This window comes from Ornithorhynchus anatinus, chromosome X1 (assembly GCF_004115215.2).
Source record: "Ornithorhynchus anatinus isolate Pmale09 chromosome X1, mOrnAna1.pri.v4, whole genome shotgun sequence".
In the NCBI taxonomy this organism is placed as follows: domain Eukaryota; kingdom Metazoa; phylum Chordata; class Mammalia; order Monotremata; family Ornithorhynchidae; genus Ornithorhynchus; species Ornithorhynchus anatinus.
In genome coordinates, this window is record NC_041749.1 from 108655988 (window position 1) to 108678084 (window position 22097).

Genomic DNA, 22097 nt, shown 5'->3' on the forward strand with positions numbered 1-22097 from the left:
GTAAGACCGTGCCAACTTCCCATCCCACACAACGTCTTCCCAAATTTAGGCTTGGGTCCGTAAAGCAATACCAACTCTCCACGTGGCCAGGAGACCAATTCCCCCCCCTCCAAAAGCAGACTAGGGGGAATAATTTCAAAATCTGCCTGCGCTTTCAGATCCCAGTGGTGGCCCCAAGACTCAAAACAGTAATGGCATCTTCTGTGAACCCACGAGACCCCTCCTTTACTTCCCCCCACCCAACGCACACCCTGTTCCAGCAATGACATCACAAAACCCCTATAGCATTAATAGGCCAGGCCACGGGGTGCCCTTGCCTTTGATGATGCAGCTGGTGAAGAAGAAACAGATACCATCATAGATCTCCCAAAATGTCGATTGTAAAATCTCTTCGACTACTATTTCCCAAAAGGGAGATCTATCTGCCCAATTCTGCCATCGAAGGGCAAGTAGCACTCACCCTGCGCTCCAGTCTGGTCAACCCATTGGTGAAGGTGGAACTGGTAGGGAGGAGTTACCTGGAATGGAGGGTAGAAGGGAATGCAAATATGGATTACAGCAAGGACGTTCTGTGCAGCAACAAAACTGACCACGTGCACAAGAGCAAGACCTTCGACATCGAAGGTAAGGGAAACGTGGCCAACGCCCCAGTAGGGAGGATCCTCGGGCCCCCCAGGATTCCCACCCCTCACCTGCGAGGGATTAAGGTTTCTTTATCGGCCTTGATATTCCCGGTCTCGACCGCGTGTCTGCTGTGTACCGAATGTTCGGGAGACGTGAAGGAGAAAAAGATGTGATCCCAGGCCTCGGGAGACACGTACGGTCAAGTGGAGCCGACAGTAAACGCACATCGATCGCCTTCCCTCTCCCTGCCTTCGGCTTCTCCTCCTCTCCTGTCCATACTTCACCCCGCTGCCGGGATCTTTTATTTTTTTTTTAATTGGCACTTGTTGAGCATTTACTACGGGCCAGGCACCGTAGATGCAAGCTAATCAGGCTGGACACAGTCCGTGCCCCCCGTGGGGCTCACGGTCTTAATCCTCGCTGCCCAGATGAGGTAACTGAAGCACAGAGAAGGGAAGTGACTTGCCCAAGGTCCCGCAACAGACAAGTGGCAGAGCTGGGATGACTCCCAGGCCCTTGCTCTGTCTCCTGGGCCACACTGCTTCTCTCGACGTTTTTCTAAAACATCGTTCTGCACACCTCTCCCCACTCCTCAAAATCTTCCCCGGTCGCCCAGCCACCTCCTCCCGACCATGGACTTTAAGGCACTCGAATCAGCTCTCCCCCTCCTATCCATCCTCGCTCCTCTCCCGCTACATCCCAGCCCGCCCACCTCACTCCTCTAACGCCAACCTACTCACTGTACCTCGACCTCAAACTCTCACCGTCTGCCCCTTGCTCACGCCCTCCCTCCTGCCTGGAACGCCCTTCCTCTTCATATCTGACAGACCGCCGTTCACATCTCCTCCAGGAAGCCTTCCTGACTAACCTCTCATCTTCCCAGCCTATTTATTCTCCCTCCCTTCTGCATCTCCTATGCTCTCAAATCCTCATCCCCAACCTTAGCCCTTGGATAGTGCCCTTACTTCCATAACCTTAGACTCTGTTGCTTCCCATCTCTGTAATTGATTTTCCCATCTTCTCCCCGGCCAGATTAACCTTAGACTCTGCAGCTTCCCATCTCTGTAATTGATTTCACCGTCTTCTCCCCGGCTAGATTCAATTCGATGGTATTTATTGAGCCCTTACTGTGTGCAAAGCACGGTACTAAGCACTCGGGAGAGTACAGTGTAACAATAGACAGACACACTCCCTGCCCACAGTGAGCTTAAACTATAAGTAGCTCAAGGGCTGGGACTGCTTCTATCAACTTTGTTGTAGCGTGTATTGTGCATTTAATAACAATAATAATAATAATAATGATGGCATGTGTTAAGCGCTTACTATGTGCAAAGCACTGTTCTCAGCGCCGGGGAGGATACGAGGTGATCGGGTTGTCCCACGTGGGGCTCACAGTCTTAATGCCCGTTTTACAGATGAGGTCAGCGAGGCACAGGGAAGTTAAGCGGCTTGCCCAAAGTCACGCAGCCGCCAAGCGGCGGAGCCGGGATTTGAACCCATGACCTCTGACTCCCCAGCCCGTGCTCTTTCCACTGAGCCACGATTCAGTGTATTACTAAGCTCTCGGGAGAGGACAATGCAGTAGATTTGGTAGACTCAATCCAATCGCGGTTATTATTCGATCAGTGGTGTTTATTGAGCGGTTAGTGTGCACAGAGCACTGCGCTAAGCACTTGGGCGAGTACACTACAACAGAGTCGGTAGGCGCATTTCCTGCCGCCGAGGAGCTTAAAGTCTAGAGGGGGAGACAGACGATAATATAGATAAATAAATGACAGTTACGCGCGGACGTGCCGTGGAGCTGAGACTGGGGTGAATAAAGGGAGCAGAACCAAGATGTGCTTTTAGTGAGGCTTCGAAGGTGGGGAGAGTCAGCGATCGCCTGTCGCTTATGGAAGGGGAGGGCGTCCCAGGCCAGGGGCGGGACGTGGGCAAGGGGTCGGCGGCGAGACGGTCAAGGTCGAGTTACACTGAGCAGGTTGGCATCAGAGGGGCGAAGCGTGAAGGTTGGGTTGTAGTAGGAAATCGGAGAGGTAAGATAGGAGGGGTCGAGGCGATCGACTGCTTTAAAGCCGGCGGTAAGGAGTTTCTGTTTGATGCGGAGGTGGATGGGCAACCGCTGGAGGTTCTTGAGGAGTGGGGAAACACGGACTGAACAGTTCTGTGGAGAAATGATCCGGGCAACAGAGCGAAGTACAGACCGAGGCGGGGGGGGGGGGTCAGCAAGGAGGCCGAGGCGGTCGTCAAGTAGGAACAGGATAAGTGCTTTTTCCTGGTAGCTCTTCTTTCTCTCTTAATTCTTATACTTTCATCCGGTTGGGACCGTAAACTCCTTGAAAGCTGAGATCTTGCCTCCGACTGCTTTCTGTTCTCCAAAAGCCCTCTAATCAAAAAAAGGTGATTAGGCAGGTGAGGGGAATGCTAATGCCAGCTGTGGAGCAGCATGGCATAGCGGATAGAGCACAGGCTGGGAGGCAGAAGGTCATGGGTTCCGATCCCGGCTCCACCGTTTGTCTGCTGGGTGACTTCTCTGGGCCTCGGTTACCTCGTCTGTAAAACGGGGATTCATTCATTCGATCGTATTTATTGAGCACTTACTGTGTGCTCAGCAGTGCACTAAGCCCCGGGAAAGTACAATACGGCAACAAATAGAGACAATCCCTACCCAACAATCCCATTCCCTTCACGGTCTAGAAGGCCGTGAGCCCTACGTGGGACGGGGACTGTGTCCGACCCAATTTGCTTGTAAGCACCCCGGCGCTTAGTACAGTACCTGGCACGGAGTAAGCACTTAACACATACCATACTTACTATTTTATTAATAACCGTGGTGGGGGCGGTGATGAGGAGGAGGATGACGTAACAGTGATGATTATAATATTGGTCCCGAGATGATGATGGTGATGGTGGGGAGGGTGATGACGATGATGTAGCAATAATGATTCTAGTAATGGTCCCGAAGATAATGATGACGACGATGGTGATGATGACTCTTGAGGATGAGAGGGATGAAGATGATGATGGTGGCCATGTGATGAGAAAGAGAAAGGACCTCCAAAACCCGCTGGGGGGTCTCCTGACAGAGCCGGCTTGTTTTTTCCTTACAGACAACTGGTTAGGCGCTGGCAGTCACACCTTTGACTTCTCCTTTCAACTCCCTTCCAAGATCCCCTCCACCTTCAAGAGTAAGATCGGCCACGTCTTCTATTTCATTCAAACATCCTGTTCTGGCCGGGAGCACATCTTAGCCAAACAGAGGGAATATCTGCCTGTCCAAGGAACATCAGGGTATTACCATGACACTGTTAACAAGGTATTGGGGGGCAGGGGCAGGGGCGGCGCGGGGGGGGGAGGGGCGGCACACAGAGGACACCCAGCTCTGGACAGCCTCCTGGAGATCATAAGGGAAGTGGGGGAGGAGGGCAGGAGTCAGCTAGGGCTAGGGTGGAAGCACGTCGGACCACAGCTTCTCTGGGAGATCAGCAGCGAGGTCTAGTGGGTAGCGCACAGGCCTGGGAGTCAGAAGGACCCGGGTTCTAATCTCTGCTCCGCCACTTGTCCGCTGCGGGACCTTGGGCAAGCTGTCCGACTTCTCTGTGCCTCAGTTCCCTCATCTGTGAAAGGGGAATTAAGAGCGTGAGCTCTGTGTGGGACCGGGACCGTGTCCAGCCCGATTATTCCCAGCGATTAGAACGGTGCCCGGAACATAGTGAGCGCTTAACAAATACCGCGGTTATTATTATTATAGAAGAGTAAGCCAGGGGGCCAGGACGGAAGGACTTTGGTGGGGTCCAAGTCACAGATCCTCATCTCGTCAGCCAGGACCTGATGTCCAAGGCCACCCGGCAGTCCAGATCAAACCACCGGGTTGAGCCAGCGTCCAGGACTGAGCCGGCCAGCCTGAGGGGAAGGGAGCTGGCTGGACGAGGGGAAGATTTGGGGTTAGGGGTAGGTCTGGGATTGGGGCCGGGGCTGGGCTTCATGTTTGTGTTAGGGATGGGGTCAAATCAGGGTTGAGGTGTGAGTTAGGGATAGAATGAGGGGTTTAATACAGAGTTGGTGATCGACTCTGTTATATCGTATTCATTCGTTCATTCATTCGACTGATTACTGAGTGCAAAGCACTGTATTAGTCTATTGTACTAAGAGAGAGTACGGTATACCAACAAACAGACAGATTCCCTGCCCACAATAAGCTTCCGGTCTAAAGGGGAGTTTACAGTCTAGAGGGTTCTGAGCAAGATTTACGAACAGGGTTTAAGATCGATAATGTTGATGATGGAACCTCCTGTCAGGAATGATGGATAATAATAGTGGCATTTGTTAAGCGCTTACTCCTTGCCAGGCACTGTATTAAACGCTGGGGTAGATACGAGATCATCAGGTCAGAACAGTCCCTGCCCCACATGGGGCTCACAGGGAAGGGAGAACAGGTATCGAATCCCCATTTTCCAGGTGAGGTGACTGAAGTACGGAGAAGTCAAGTGACTCGCCCGAGGTCACCCAGCAGGGCAAGTGGCAGGGTCAGGATTAGAACCCAGGCCCGGCCTCAGAAGGCTAGGCCCCGCTGCCTCAGTCCTGAAAATACGCACTGGGGGCGGGGGGGATCAGTTATGGTGCTGGTGTCTTGCAGAGTGCCCCTTCACTCTCTCTTCCCCTCCAGGTGTCTTCTCGCTGGGGCATGGAGTGCCACGAGCAAGCAGGTGGGCAAGGGTGCAGCACATTGACAAGTGCATGGGTGGTCTTTGCCCACGTTCGCCAGCTTCCAGCAGGCTGAGACTAGCACCCCAGGTCTAGAGAAGCAGCCTGTCCTAGTGGAAAGAGCACGGGCCCGGGAGTCGGGAGACCCGGGTTCTAATCCTGACTCCGCCACTTGCCTACCGGGTGACCTCGGGCAAGTCACTTAACTCCTCTGGGTGTCAGTTCCCTTGTCTGCAAAATGGGGATTCAATAGCCGTCCTCGCTCCTACTTAGCCCGTGAAGCCCAGGTGAGGACTGGGACCACGTCTGAACTGATCATCTCGTATCTATCCCAGCGTCTAGTACAGTGCTTGGCCCAGAGTAAGCCCTTAAGAAATACCACAGTGATTACTAGAGAAGCAGCATAGTTTAGTGGAAAGAGCACCGGCTTGGGAGTCAGAGGTCAGGGGTTCTAATCCCTGCTCCGCCGCTTGTCAGCTGTGTGGCCTTGGGCAAGTCACTTCACTTCTCTGTGCCTCAGTTACCTCATCTGCAAAAATGGGGATTGAAAAATGTGAGCCTCACGTGAGACAATCTGATTACCCTGTATCTACCCCCAGCGCTCAGAACAGTGCTCAGCACATAGCGCTTAACAGATACCATAATTATTATCAATACCGTTATTACTATTATTGTTATCATCCCCATTTTACGGAGATAGAAACCGAGGCCCAGAGAGGCTTAGTGAAAACCTAAGGCCCTGAGCAAGGCCTCCCTGGCTCAGCCCCACTCAAGGACTCCACCTCCATCAGCGACCATCCAACATCCCTGACTTTCCCCTCTCCGTCCCTGACTTTCCCTCCAGTGACCAACTACAGACCGCTAGTCCAGGAACTGATCCAAAGCCCACTTGAACCTGTTGATTTTTCTGGCCTCCCAGCTTCCTGTGGGACATGCCCAATTTCACCCAGCGGGCCCGGGAGCTGAGCTGGTCTGAGAACCCGGGACCTCCTCCCGCACCTCCTAGCCTGGGCTCCTTCTCCCAGAAATCACCGTACAAATCGCATCGCCGCCCAGGGCCCATGGGCGATACCCAATTCGAGGGAGAGGGTCCCGTCCGCCCCTCCCCATTCAGCCCAATCCCAGCCTGCCCCTCCGCAGCCAAGGCCCAGGTCTGGGGAGGCTTCAGCCGAGAGGCCCGGGTGGCCAGAGCGGGCTCGGGAATCGAGGGCGTGTTCAAGAGCCGCTTCCGGCCATTGCTGGCTCAGGCGGAAAGAGGGAGCACAGTGCGGGAGGAGGAGGAGGTGGCGGAAGGGCAGCTGGGGGGGTGGGGGAGCCCCCTTGGTTGGGGGGGGTGGCGGGGAGGAGGGGTTCAACTGAGGTTGCCCTATGGCTGGCCAGGATCAGCCTCCCGGGCCCAACCCAGCGCCCCCTAAGAGATCTCCCATTGGCCACCGGGCCCGAGGTCTGGTTGCCCGAGAGGCCTGGCGCCCTGAGAGGCCTGCTGGGGGCTTGGCGCCAAAAGGGAGGGGGCCCGGTCTGGGCGGGAAAGGAGCGGCGGGGACAGTGGCAAACAGAGGGCTGAGCCGAGAGGGGAGGAAGGGGCCTTAACCTCGAGCGTGTTCTCCATCATCATCCGCCCCAGAGAAGCTCTATTAGCATTTAAATGGGGGCCTTCGGGTCCCCGAGTAAACCCAAGTTTGAAAGAAATGAAGAAAGGAAAATGGGGCGGGGGGTGGGGCGGACCCTAGCACCTTTGCTTTCCGGTGGGCTTTCAGGGGGCTCCTTCCCCGCAACTCTGGGATGGAGGAGCCAGAGAATCCCAGACTCCTCACCCCAGCATCCCGATGGCGGCCGTCCCCACCCAGAATCCTCTCTGCTGGGGTGGCCCAGAACGGGTCTCTGCCCAGGCCTTCTGGGGAAGGAGATACCGTCTGTAGAGGACGGGATGTGGCGTTTTGGGACGGCGGGGGGGTCGTCGGCCGTCTGAGGGAGGCAGGATTCGCATGCGCACACGTGTGCGTGCGGGCGCGCGTGCACACACAGACACACACACACACACACACACACTTCCTCATTCCTTCTTGCCGCCTCTGTTCCGGTAGCGTAAGGCAGGAGGTGAACGGAACGGGTGGGGGCAGGGCGACACACAAGAGGCGAACAAAGGGGTTTCCCCACTAACTCTGCCCTTCCCTTCTCTTCCAGCATCCCATATTAGTAGAGGCGAACAAGAACCTGTTCTATAACTGCTTCCGCCAGGGTCTGGTCTACCTCCGAGTCTCCCTGGACCATAACATCTTCATCCCGGGAGACTGCGTGATCCTTAGCGCCGAGATCGAGAACTGGACCAACAAGCACCTCACGAGTATGAGCTGCACCCTCAACTCTTACGTCACCTACGAGGGTTTCACCCTGAGAGCTGAACGGAAGACCTTGGAAGAAAAGCAGAAACTGCTGAGCCAGGAGACCCACATCAACATCATCCCCTTTACTACCGCCACGGTCGTCAACGCCCTGAGCCTGCCCAGGCTGCTGCCCGTCAGCACCGAACCGCCGGGCGGCGATATCATGGAGTTTAAGTACGAGGTGGCGGCCGCCGTCCACATTCCCTGGACGCTGAAAAAGGTGGTGGCCAAGGTCCCCATTGTTATCCAGTGCCCTCGGGTGGTCAGGCTGGGGAATTAGAAGGCGAGTGACCACCGTCCACCTTCTTTGGCCACGAAAAAAGTAGTAGCTTAGGTCCCCATTGTTATCCAAAGCCCTCGGGCATTCAGTCTGGGGGATCAGAGGATGAGTGGCTACTCGCCATCTTACACAGTGACTGAAAAAGATGGTGGCCGAAGTCTACGTCGTCATCCAACGCCCCTGGTATAGTCAGCCTGGGGGATTGCGAGACGAGTGTCCACCGTCCATCTTACCCGGTGACCGAAAAAGGTGGTGGCTAAAGTCTGCATTATCATCCAAAGTCCCCGTGTAGTCAACCCGGGGGATTAGAAGAAGAGTGGCCACTGTCCATCTTACCCTTTGGCTGAAAAAGGTGGTGGCCGAAGTCTGCGTTATCATCCGGAATCCCCGTGTAGTCAACCTGGGGGATTAGAAGACAAATGGCCACTGTCCATCTTACCCTCTGATGACTGAAAAAGCTGGCGGGTAAAGTCCTCGTTGTCAACCAAAGCCGCCGTGAAGCCAACCTGGGGATTAGAAGATGAGTGGCCACTGTCCATTTTACCTGATGACTGAAAAAGGTGATGGCTAAAGTCTGCATTGCCATCCAAAGCCACCTTGTAGTCAACCTGGAAGATTAAGAGACGAGTGGCCACTGTCCATCTTACCCGTTGACCGAAAAACATGGTGACTAAAGTCGGCACTGTCATCCAAAGCCGCTGTATAGTCGACCTGGGGGATTCAAAGACAGGTGGCCACTGTCCATCTTACCCGATGCCTGAAAAGGTGGCGGCTAAAGTCCACGTTGACATCCGAAGTCCCCGTTTAGTCAACCTAGGGGAATAGCAGACAAGTGGCCACTCTCCATCTTACCTGATGACTGAAAAAGTTGGCGACTGAAATCCTCATAGTCATCCAAAGCCCCCATGTAGTCAACCCGGGGAATTTAGAGATGAGTGGCCACCCTCGATCTTACCCGATGACCGAAAAATGTGGCAGCTAAAGTCCGCATTGTCATCCAAATCCATCGTGGATTCAGACTTGAGGATCGGAAGACAAGTGGTCACTGTCCACCTTCACTGATGACTGAAAAAGGTGGCAGCTAAAGTCCACAGTGTCATCCAAAACCCCCACGTAGTCGACCTGGGGGATTAAGAAGACGAGCGGCCACTGTCCGTCTAACCTGATGACTGAAAAAGGTGGTGGCTAAAATCCACATCGTCATCCAAATTTGTCATTTGTTCAGACTTGAGGATCGGAAGACAAGTGGTCCCTGTGAAGACAAGTGGTCACTGTCCACCTTACCCGATGACTGACAAATGTGAAAGCTAAAGTCCACATCGTCACCCAAAGCCACTGGGTACTCAACCTGGGGGATTAAGAGACCAGTGGTCACCCTCCATTTTACCTGATGGCGGAAAAAGGTGGCGGCTAAAGTCCCCGTTGTCATCCAAAGTCCCCGTGTAGTCAACCCAGGGGAATAGGAGACGAGTGGCCACTATCCATCTTACCTGATGACTGAAAAAGTTGGCGACTGAAGTCTGCGTTGTCAACTAAAACCACCATGTAGTCAACCTGGAGGATTAAGAGATGAGTGACCACTGTCCATTCTAGCCGATGACTGAAAAATGTGGCGGCTAAAGTCCGCATTGTCATCCAAATCCATCTTGTGTTCAGACTTGAGGACTGGAAGACAAGCGGTCACCGCGAAGACAAGTGGTCACTGTCCATCTTACCTGTTGACTGAAAAAGGTGGCAGCTAAAGTCCACGGTGTCATCCAGAGCGCCCCCATGTAGTCAACCTGGGGGATCAGAAGACGAGCGGCCACTGTCCACCTTACCTGATGGCCGAAAAATACGATGGCTAAAATCCACGTCGTCATCCAAATTCGTCACGTTTTCAGACTTGAGGATCGGAAGACGAGTGGTCACCGTGAAGACAAGTGGTCGCTGTCCAAATTATCTGATGACGGAAAAAGATGGCGGTTAAAATCCACAGTGCCATCCAAAGCCGCCGTGTAGTCAACCTGAGGGATTAAAAGACAGGTCGCCGCCGTCCTTCTTACCCGACGAGCGAAAAAGGTGGTGGCTAAAGTCTGCATCGTCATCCGAAGTCGTCGTGTACTCAATCTGGGGATTCGAAGACGAGTGGTCACTGTCCATCTTACTTGATGAGGGAAAAAGGTTACGGCTAAAGTCCGCGTTGTGATCCAAAGTCACCGTGTAACCAACCCAGGGGAATAGAAGACAAGTGGCCGCCGTCCATCTTACCTGATGACGGAAAAAGGTGGCAGCTGAAGTCCGCGCTGTCATCTGAAGCCACTGCGTAGTCAGCCTGGGGAATTAAAAGACAAGTGACCATTCTCCATCTTACCTGATGACCGAAAAAGGTGGCGGTTAAATCGGCGTTGTCAACCAGAGCCACCGTGTAATCGACCTGGAGGATCAGAAGACAAGGAACCACTGTCCTTCTTACCTGATGACTGGAAAAGGTGACAGCTAACGTCCAGATTGTCATCCAAAGCCCCTGGGGTGGTGGGGAGCTCTGACTGGAATGTTAGAAGATGAGTGGCAATAAACCGGAAATAGGCTTTCTCTGTGTCATATGTGGGAAGAAGACGCACCGTGGCCTAGTGGACAGAGCACGGACCCGGGAGTCAGAAGGACCTCGGATCTAATCCCAGCTCTGCCGCTCGTCTGCTGTGTGACCTCGGACAAGTCACTTCACTTCTCTGGGCCTCAGTGTCCTCATCTGTAAAATGGGGATTAAAGCCACGAGCCCCACGTGGGGCACGGACTGTGTCCAACCTGATTAGCTTGTGTCTACCCCCAGTGCTTAGTACAGTGCCTGGCACGTAATAAACACTTAAATACCATAAACCCCCCCAAAGGGGGGGGGGGAGGGAGGAGCATTGGTGGGGCAGCAAGGAAAATAGGGCTGAGGAAGGAGGGAGTGGTGGACAAGTTGCCCAGATTGTCTTTCTACAGAAACGCTCTGGGCACGTCAGTCCCCTCCTCAAAAACCTCCAGCAGTTGCTTATCAACCTTCGCATGAAGCAAAAACTCCTCACTCTTGGCTTCAGAGCTCTCCATCACCTTGCCCGCTCCTAGCTCACCTCCCTTCCCTCTTTCTACTGCCCACCCCGTACGCTCCGCTCCTCTGCCGCTCACCTCACGGTGCCTCGTCCTCGCCTGGAACGCCCTCCCCCCTCACATCCGCTAAACTCCCTTCCCCTCTTCAAAGCCCTACTGCGAGCTCACCTCCTCCAGGAGGCCCACCCAGACTGAGCCCTCCCTTTCCTTCTGCCCCTCCTCCCCTCCCCATTCCCCCTACTCCCTCCCTCTGCTCTACCCCCATCCCCTTCCCATAGCACTTGTGCATATTTGCATATATTATTTATTACTCCATTTATTTTATTAATGATGTGTATATCTATCTATGATTCCATTTATCTTGATGGTATCGATGCCTGACTGCTTGTTTTGTCTCGCCGTCCGTCTCCCCCTTTCGGACTGTGAGCCCGTCGTTGGGCAGGGACTGTCTCTATCTGTTGCCGAATTGTACATTCCGAGCGCTCGGTCCAGTGCTCTGCACACAGTAAGCGCTCCATAGATACCACTGAATGAGTGAATGAACAAGTCGTGCAGAGCTAAGTGGAATGAGAGAGAGCTATAACCCAGCGTCTCTCCAGCCCCTACTCGGAAACTCTGGGGGCTGGTCAGAGCCCTGGGAGGGAGTGAAGCTGGGGGGTCTGACGGGGGCGGGAACGTTGGCTTCGCCCACGGCAGGAAACCGGTGGAGCACTGACCGCCCCCCTTGCCCTTATGGGGCCGGCTCCTACTGGGTTGAGGATAGGGAGACCCAGAGATGGGTTTTCTTTGGAGGCGATAGGGGCGGCACTTTTCTTCCCTACCCTGCCTTCACGGAAATGCTGGCGAGACAAGAATCCCGCCTAGGGAGGCGAAGAAATGGGGAGCAGGGATGAATGACCTTCTCGTGGTGCACAAGGGCCGGTAGCTGAACCGTTCTCCACCTCTGTGGAGAGAAGCCCAGAGGAAACAGGCTTTGGCCCGCAACTGGAGAGAAGCAGCACGGCAGAGTGGATAGAGCACGGGCCTGGGAGTGGGAGGGCCTGGGTTCTAATCCTGGCTCCGCCACTCCTCTGCCTCTGTGACCTTGGACAACTCACTTCGCTTCTCTGGGCCTCAGTCTGTAAAATGGGGATTGAGACCGGGAGCCCCACGTGGGACAGGGACTGTGTCTAAGCCGACTTGCTTGTATCCACCCCAGCGCTTACTACAGTGCCTGGCACACGGTGAGCGCTTCACGAATACCACAGTTAGTATCGTTACGGAGGGTAGATGCACAGAAGAACTCCCGGGCAGATGGAGTTTCCTGACTCTGACCGGAGGGAGCTCTTGAAGGGTAGGATGGAGATCAGATTCCACTGAGCCCTGGGCAGACATTCAGGTCCTTGCCCCGGCAGGGGTTGGGGAGGTGGAAAGCAAAGGGGCTGCTTCTGCTTGGCGGTAATCGCCCGCATCTCTCCCCCGATACCCTCCCAGCATCCCCCACCCGGGGCCCGGGCGAGGCCAGATGAGCTTCCTGTGGGTGGGAGGAGGGGGGAGTCGCTGATGCAGGTGGTCTACTGGAAAGGGGCTTTCTGCGGGGGGGGGAGCGAGGAGGAGGAAGGGGATGGTTTCCTGCCCCAGCGCGAGGATCCAACCCCTGAGTGGGCCCCTCACCGCCCCCCACCCCCCACCCCAGGCTTCTTGGTATCCCTGATGCCCTGGGGACCCCTCCCCCACTCTCCAGCTTTCTCTCTGGTCCCACCCCCCCCCCCAGGGGGACTGTGGGAGGAAGGGGAGGGGGGGAAGGGCAGCTTCTGGGGGACAGGTCCTAGAGGTGAATGACACCGTTTCTTCTTCCCCCACTTCCCCTTCCCTTCCCCCTAGTTCTCTTGGCCCTCTAACCCACAGATCATTAACCCTTTCCTCCCTGGGCCTGCAGAACACAAGGCCAGAATTGCTCTGTACTGCACTTTCCCAAGCGCTTAGTCCAGTGCTCTGCACACAGTAAGCACTCGATAAATACGATCGAATGAATGAACGAATGAAGAAGATGGGAGAGGAGCATGGTCCTGGGGGGTCGTGGGTGCCCCAGGAGACACGGCTCCGTCTAGGGACCGGGGATAACTATGGAAAGTCACCTTCTCGGCTCTGAATGAATCAGTGGCCTTTACTGAGCGCTTACTACTACTAATGCTAATAATTGTGGTATTTGCTAAGCACTCACTGTGTGTCAGGCACTGTACTAAGCGCTGGGGCGGATACGAGCAAATCGGGTTAGGCTGTCCCACCTGGGGCTCACGGTCTTAATCCCCATCTTCCAGATGAGGTAACTGAGGCCCAGAGAAGTGAAGCGATTTGCCCAAGGTCACCCAGCAGACAAGTGGCAGAGCCGGGATTAGAACTTCTGACTCCCAGGCCCGTGCTCTATCCACTACACCATGCACTGGGCTAAGCACTTGGGAGAGTACAACACCATAGAATTAGCAGACACGTTCCCTACCCGTAATGAGTTTAATAATAACCACAACAACAATGTTGGTATTTGTTAAGCGCTTACTATGTGCAGAGCACTGTTCTAAGCGCTGGGGGAGATACAGGGTCATCAGGTTGTCCCACGTGAGGCTCACGATCTAAATGTCCATTTTGCAGATGAGGTAACTGAGGCACATATTACGTATTGCCATCGTAATAACGACGATGGTATTTGTTAAGCGCTTACTACGTGGCAAGCACTGTTCTAAGCGCTGGGGTAGATACAAGGTAATCAGGTTGTCCCACGTGGGGCTCACGGTCTTAATCCCCATTTTACAGATGAGGTAACTGAGGCCCGGAGAAGTGAAGTGACTTGCCCAAAGTCACACAGCTGACGAGTGGCGGAGCTGGGATTAAATAAATAAGAAATAAACGGTGGTATTTGTTAAGAGCTTACTATGTGCAAAGCACTGTTTTAAGCACTGGGGGATACAAGGTGATCAGGTGGTCCCACGTGGGGCTCACAGTTTTAATCCCCATTTTCCAGATGAGGGAACTGAGGCACAGAGAAGTGAAGTGACTTGCCCAAAGTCACACAGCCGGCAAGCGGCGGAGCCGGGATTAGAACCCACGACCTCTGACTCCCAAGCCCGGGCTCTTTCCACTGAGCCACGCTGCTTCTCTGCTAGAGGGGGGGAGACAGACATTAAAATGAACAACGTCATTTATAACATACGATTTAAAGATATGCACATAAGCGCTGCGGGATTGGGGGTGGGGGGGTGAAGATCAAATGTCCAAAGGTCACAGATCCAATTGCATAGACGACGCAGAAGGGGGAAAGGAGGGCTTGATCGGGGAAGACCTCTTGGAGGAGATGCGACCTTAATAATGCATTGAAGGTGGACAGCGCGGTGGTCGGGCGTATATGGAGGGGGAGGAACTTCCAGGCCAGAGGGAGGATGTGGGAAAGGGTCAGTGGCGAGATAGATGAGATCGGGGCACAGCGAGTAAGCTGGCGCTAGGGGAGCGGAATGTACAGCCTGGGCTGAAATACCCCATCTTCCCCACCCCCATTCCCCTGCCCACCCGTGCAGCAGGAATCAGATATATAAAAATCCCCCTTGCCGCCCACCCCCACCCCGTTCCCCAGGAATAGCTGGGGGGAGGGGGAGAACGGGCCTGGAGGTCCCTGGGCCACCCTGCACAGACTCATGTTCATTCATTCATTCAACTCATTCGATGGTATTCATTGAGCGCTTACCGTGTGCACAGCACTGCACTGAGCACTTGGGAAAGTACACTACGACAGTGAACAGACACGTTCCCTGCCCACAACAAGCTTACGGTCCAGAGGCGCTTACTCACGCAAGCATCCGCGGCCTGCAGAAAAGGTCAGGGGCTTTTACTGGACGATGGAGTCAGAGACAGACGGAGAGAGAGACAGAAAGAGAGAGAGAGAGAGAGAAAAGAGACAGAAAGAGACATATAGGCAGAAAAAGACAACGAGATAGAAAGAGAGGAGGAAAAAACAAAGATAGTCCGAGATGAGAGAAAGAGAGGTTTGTGGTGATGCCTTTCCCCAGTTGGCTAGTGACTCTTGGCCACTGACATCTAAAGACCCCAGGTCTGAGTCCTCCCTCCCTTCCTCGCTCCCCCACAGCCGGCTGAGGTCAAGTCCCACCCCCATCCCCTCCCCCACCTTGAAGCCTCCATTCCCCCATCAGGAGATGAGGGTAAAGGTTTTGGAGGCAGAGTGGGCTAGTGGAAAAAGCCCGGGCCTGGGAGTCAGAGGACCTGCGTTCTAATGCTGCCTCTGTCACTTTGCCTGCTGTAAAGGAAGGGGGCAAGTCCCCTAACTTCTCTGGGCCTCAATTTCCTCATCTGTAAAATGGGGATTCAACACCCGTTCTCCCTCCCCTCGGGCAGTGAGCCCCATGCGGGACAGGGACTACGCCTGACCAGATGATCCTGTATCTACCCCAGCCCTTCGTATAGTGCTGCACTCAATAAATATCACGATTATTATTAGGTTTGTCCCCGGCTCCTCCCCCGCTTCCTTCCCTGGGAACTGGGGGAAAGGAAAGCATTATGGGGGAGCATGGTGGGCTGCCTGTGTACCACCTCCCCAGCTAGAATTTCCTGGGCAGCACCTGCATTCCGCCACAGGGAAGATCCTGAAGAGCCGAGCTTCTCCATCCAGTGGAAAAGGGCGACTTTAAGGAAAGAGTTGGAGAGGGAGGGGAAGGAGGTGGAGCTTGGGGAGAGGCTTAGGTGGGAAACAGGCTAAAAGCCACAGTGCCCCCTGTGGGAGAGGAAAGGGAAAGGGGGAGGAAGCAGGGTTTGGTGGTGTTTTAGGGGTACAGGGTGGGGGCTGGGGGGGCAAAGTTCCCAGAATCTTATGGACCAGGATGCTGCTGTGTCCCTCCTAATTGGAATAATAATAACTGTGCTATTATTTAAAACCAAGATATTTAGGTCGGACACGGTCCCTGTCCCACATGGGGCTCACAGTCTAAGTAGAGGGAGTAGGATTCAATCCCCGTTTTCCGAATGAGGAAACTGAGGTCACACAGCGGGCAAATGGTGGAGCCGAGATCATTCATTCATTCATCCAATAGTATTTATCGAGCGCTTACTATGTGCACAGCACATTCACAGTTCGGCAACAGATAGACGATCCCTGCCCAGTGGGGGCTTACAGTCTAATCGGGGGAGACAGACGGACAAAAACAGAAGAAGATCAGAACCCAGGGCCTCTGACTCCCAGGCCCGTACTCCTTCCAGTAGGCCACGCGGCTTCCCTCCTTAGGAGGAGCCGTCTGGGAGTTGAGACAACTCCGATGAATGATGTAGTGGCTAGAGCACGGCGCTGGGAGTCAGAAGGTCATGGGTTCTAATCCCAGTTCCACCACATGTCTGCTGTGTGACCTTGGGCAAGTCATTTCGCTTCTCCTGTGCCTCAGTAACTTCATCTGGAAAACAGGGATTGAGACTGCGAGCCCCAAGCGGGACCGGGACTGTGTCCAACCCGATTTGCTTGTATCTACCCCAGCAGTTAGTGCAGTATCTGGCACATAGTAAGTGCTTAACTATGTGCCGAGCACTGTTCTAAGCGCCGGGGTAGATACAGGGTATTCAGGTTGCCCACGTGGGGCTCACAGTCTTAATGCCCATTTTACAGATGAGGTAACTGAGGCACCGAGAAGTGAAGTGACCTGCCCAAAGTCACACAGCTGACAGGTGGCGGAGCCGGGATTAGAACCCATGACCTCTGACTCCTAAGCCCGGGCTCTTTCCACTGAGCCACGCTGCTTCAGTAGCACTTTTGGTCAGTCCATCGACACTGTCCAGGATAGCTCCACTTGGGGATGAACCTACTGAACACTAGGATAGAAGGAGGGTATCGGTTTGATAGAGGGGACAGGGGACACGCAAACACACACGCACAGACACACACACCGCTGTCGTTCCTCCCTCCCCCATACGCATCTGACGGGCAGCCACGCTGACTCCCGAGAACTAGCCCTGACTCTCCTTCACGTCATCAAGAAGACTCCATCCCATCCTGCCTTCCGCCATGCAGTTATCTGTTGCCGATTTGTACATCCCAAGCGCTTAGTACAGTGCTCCGCACATAGTGAGCGCTCAATAAATACTATTGAATGAATGAATGAAAAGAGAAGAGCAGTGCCAGCATGAGGCCTCCACAAGACCTCAAGAAGACCCGTGACTGCCGTGGCTACGGGAGTGCCTTCGACTCTGAACCCCAAGGAGCCTGCAATTCTGCTCCTCTAGTTATAGCATCCTCCCGATTTCTGTTTTTATTTTGTGCATTTGTCCTCATTTTTTATGCTGCTTTCGAGTTTTAATAATAATAATAATAATAATGTTGGTATTTAAGCGCTTACTATGTGCAAAGCACTGTTCTAAGCGCTTGGGGGATACAAGGTGATCAGGTTGTCTCTCACGGGGCTCACAGTCTTCATCCCCATTTTACAGATGAGGTAACTGAGGGCCAGAGAAGTTAAGGGACCTGCCCAAAGTCACACAGCTAACAAATGGCAGAGCCGGGATTAGAACCCATGACCTCTGATTCGTAAGCCCGGGCTCCGTCCACCCAGCCGCGCTGCTTCTCTGTTTTAACATTTCATAACTCCTGATATGTCTGTCTCCAGTCCCTCTCCCATACGCATATGCACATATCGTGAGCCCCTTGAGGGCCAGGGACCATGTGTTCTCTTTTGTTTTCTTCTTAATTTTATTCTGTAATGGTATCCGTTAAGCATTTACTTTGCATCAAGCACTGTTCTAAGCACTGGGGTAGATACAGGTTCATCAGGCCGGATTACAGTCCCCGTCCCACGTGGGCTCACATTCAAATATGTGGGAGACCAGGTATCGAATCCTCATTCTGCAGTGGAGGAAGCTGAGGCACATAGACATGAAGTGACTTGCCCAGGGTCACACAGCAGGCAAGAAAAGGACTCAAGTCCTTCTCTGCAGGTTCATATTTCCTCCTGCCTTCAGGACATTCCCTACCTGGATGACATCTCAAACTTAACACGTCCGAATTGGAACTCTTCATCGTCCCACCCAAACCCTGTCCTATCCCTGACTTTTCCATCACTGTAGACAACACCACCTTAATCCTGTCTCCCAAGCCCATTGCCTTGGCATCATCTTCAACTCCTCTCTCTCATTCAACCCACGTATACAGTCTGTCACCAAATCCTGTCGGTTCAGCCTTCACAACATCGCTAAAATCCCCCCTTTCCTCTCCAACCAAACTGCTACCAAGTTAATCCAGGCACTTATGCTATCCTGCCTTGACGACTGCGTCAATCTCCTCGTTGACCTCCCTGCCTCCTGTCTCTCCCTACTCCAGTCCATACTTCACTCTGCTCTCTGGATCGTTTTTCGACAAAAACGTTCAGTCCGTGTTTCCCCACTCCTCAAGAACCTCCAATGATTGCCCATCTACCTCTGCATCAGAAAGAGATACCTCACCAAAGGCTTTAAAGCAGTCCATCACTATGCCCCCTCCTATTTCACCTCATTACTCTCCTACTACAATCCAACCGGCAAACTTAGCTCCTCTAACGCCAACCTACTTACTGTACCTCGATCTCGTCGATCTCGCCGTCTACCCCTTCGCCCACGTCCCGCCTCTGGTCTGGAGCTCCCTCCCTCCTCATATTCGGCAGATGATCGCTCTCCCCTCCTGCACAGCCTCATTAAAAATACATCTCCAAGCGGCCTTCTCTAAGCCTTCATTTCTTCTTCTCCGACTCCCATCTGCGTGTCTGCACCCTCTTTTTTTTTTTTTGGTATTTGTTAAGCACTTACTCTGTGCCAGGAACTGTACTAAGCACTGGGGTAGATACAAGAAGCAGCGTGGCTTAGTGGATAGAGCATGGGCCTGGGAGTCAGAAGGACCTGGGTTCTAATCCTGATCTGCCACGTCTGCTGTGTGACTGGGGGCAAGTCACTTCACTTCTCTGGGCCTCAGTTACCTCATCTGTAAAATGGAGATAAAGAGTGAGAGCCTCATGTGGGACAGGAACTGAGTCCAACCTGATTAACTTGTTTCTACCCCAGTGCTTGGCACATAGTATGTGTTGGTATTTGGTATTTGTTAAGTGCTTACTATGTGCAGAGCACTGTTCTAAGCGCTGGGGTAGACACAGGGGAATCAGGTTGTCCCACGTAGGGCTCACAGTCTTAATCCCCATTTTACAGATGAGGGAACTGAGGCACAGAGAAGTTAAGTGACTTGCCCACAGTCACACAGCTGACAAGTGGCAGAGCCGGGATTCGAACCCATGACCTCTGACTCCAAAGCCCGTGCTCTTGCCGCTGAGCCACGCTGCTTAAGTACCATTGTTATTCCTTTTTTACAGGCTAATCAGGCTGGACACCGTTCATGTCCCACATGGGGCTCACGGTCTTAATCCCCATTTTATAGAGGAGGTAAACTGAGGCATGGAGAAGTTAAATGATTTGCCCGAGGTCACACAGCAGACAAGTAGCGGAGCCTGGATTAGAACCCAGGTCCTTCTGATTCCCAGACCTCTGTTCTAGCCACTAGGCCATGTTGTTTCTCCAAGTCCTTGCACCCTTTATTCACTCCTCCCTCAGCCCCACAACACTTATGTACAGATCCGTAATTTATTTATTTATAACAACACCAAAAAGCTGTGGAATTTGTTAAGTGCTTACTATGTGCCAAGCACTGTACTGCGTGCTGGGGTAGATACAAGATAAGTCGATCAATCGATCAATTAATCAATGGTATTTATTGAGTGCTTACTATACACTAAGCACTTGGGCGAGTACGATATAACAGAATTAGCAGACATGTCCCCTGCCCATAATGAGCTTACAGTCTATAGGGGGAGAGAGGCATTAAGATAAACAATTTATAATGTATAATTTAGAGATACGTACACGGTACTGCAGGGTTGAAGGTGGGGTGAATATTAAATGCCCAAAGGGCAAAGATAATCAGGTCCCGCATGGGGTTCACAGTCTAAGTAGGAGGGAGAGCATGTATCGAATCCCCATTTTTGCCGACGAAGGAACCGAGGCACAGAGAAGTTAAGTCACTTGCCCAGGATTACACAGCAGGCATGTGATAGAGCCAAAATTAGAACCCAGGTCCTCTTCCTCCCAGGCCTGTGCTCTTCCCACTAGGCCATGGTGCTTAAATTAAATATATCAATTTAATATCTGTCTACCCTCTCTAGACTGTAAGCTCACTGTGGGCAGGGAACATGTCTACCGATTATGTTATATTGCACTCTCCCAAATAATAATAATGATGGCATCTGTTAAGCGCTTACTATGTGCAAGGCACTGTTCTAAGCGCTGGGGGGGTGGAATACAAGGTGACCAGATTGTCCCACGTGGGGCTCACAGTCTTCATCCCCATTTTCCAGAGGAGGTAACTGAGGCACAGAGAAGTGAAGTGACTTGCCCAGAGTCACACAGCTGACAAACGGCGGAGCCGGGATTAGAACCCATGACCTCTGACTCCCAAGCCCGGGCTTCTTCCACTGAGCCACGCTGCTTCTCACCTTGCACACAGTAAGCGCTCAGTAAATACGATCGATTGATTGACTGAAGTGATGGAGCTGGAATTAAAACCCAGGTCCTCTGACCCCCAGGCCCAGGCTCTATCCACTGAGCCAAACTGCTTCCCCATCTAATTCCCAACTGCATATTCTTTCCCACCCCACCCTGAGTATGGTGCTCTTCACACAGAAAGCCCTTAATAAATACTAATACTGCTAATACTATTGCGCGCTGGGTGATGGATTGAGGCAGGGCCCTTAATTTACAGAGATTTATACCTGTGCTGGAGTGACGAGAAGCCATCAATCAATTGTATTTATTGAGCGCTCACTGTGTGCAGAGCGCTGTACTAAGCGCTTGGGAGAGTCCAACGTAACAGAGTTGGTAGACCCGCTCCCTGCCCACAGTGAGCTTCCAGTCCAGAGGGGGAATAATATCGGTTGCACTGGCCGGGAATCGAACCCGGGCCTCCCGCGTGGCAGGCGAGAATTCTACCACTGAACCACCAATGCAGCGAAGTACCATCAGGAAAGTTTCTTACAGAAAGTGGGTTTTTAGGTGAAGAAGGAGGGAAAGATCGAGAGAAACCTCCAGTGGCAAGGGAGATCAAACCAAAAATGACTAATGGCTTCAAGGCTTTCTACCAGCTTAATTCCTTCTTATGTTTCCGCTCTTTTCGCCGGCCACTCCGACGATACTAGACTCTCCCAAGCGTTTAGTACGGTGCTCTGTCCAAAGTAAGCACTCAAAAAATTCCACTGATTGATCGACTGATTGATTCTCAAACGGACCTTCTCCACTGTCTCATTCTCACCCTTCCCCGACCTCTGGGTCCTTGTTCTTGACCTGGAGCTCCCTCTCCATTCACATTTTCCAGAATACAACTCTCCCCAGCTTTAAAAACCTTCAGAAAGCCCAACTCCACCAGGAGGTTTTCCCAGTTAATTTTTCACTTCCCAGGATGTACCATCCCAGCGGCCACCTTTCCACTCAGGCACTTGCAGCCAGCCAGCCAATCGTATTTACTGAGCACTTACTGTGTGCCGAGCACTGTTTTAAGCACTGGGAGCGTACAATTTAACTATATAACAGACACATTCCCTGCCCACAACGACCTTACAGTCTACAGGGGGACTGTGGGGACTACAGTAGAGAAGCAGCGTGGCTCAGTGGAAAGAGCCCGGGCTTGGGAGTCAGAGGTCATGGGTTCGAATTCCGACTCTGCCCCTTGTTAGCTGGGTGACTGTGGGCAAGTCATTTCACTTCTCTGTGCCTCAGTTCCCTCATCTGTAAAATGGGGATGAAGACTGTGAGCCTCACGTGGGACAACCTCATTCCCCTGTATCTACCCCAGCGCTTAGAACAGTGCTCTGCACGTAGTAAGCGCTTAACAAATACCGACATTATTATCAGACATCAATATAAATAAATTACAGAAATGTACGTAAGTCCTGCGGGGCTGGGACGGGGGGATGAATAAAGGGAGCAAGTCAAGGCAGCGCAGAAGG

General features: G+C 53.0%; 1 protein-coding gene and 1 non-coding gene across 2 annotated transcripts; one reads left to right on the top strand and one right to left on the bottom strand.

Annotated features, from left to right (window-relative positions):
- The first annotated feature begins 321 nt into the window (after positions 1 to 321).
- Positions 322 to 10559, top strand: ARRDC5 (arrestin domain containing 5). Its single transcript, XM_029049974.2, has 3 exons — positions 322 to 624; positions 3732 to 3937; positions 7510 to 10559. The coding sequence occupies exons 1-3, from the start codon at positions 372 to 374 to the stop codon at positions 7987 to 7989; spliced, it is 939 nt and encodes a 312-aa protein (XP_028905807.1). The 5' UTR covers positions 322 to 371; the 3' UTR covers positions 7990 to 10559.
- A 10471-nt stretch (positions 10560 to 21030) lies between these two features.
- On the bottom strand, positions 21031 to 21101 carry TRNAG-GCC. The gene has a single exon. It is a non-coding gene; the product is annotated as a tRNA-Gly (tRNA).
- Positions 21102 to 22097: the final 996 nt, after the last annotated feature.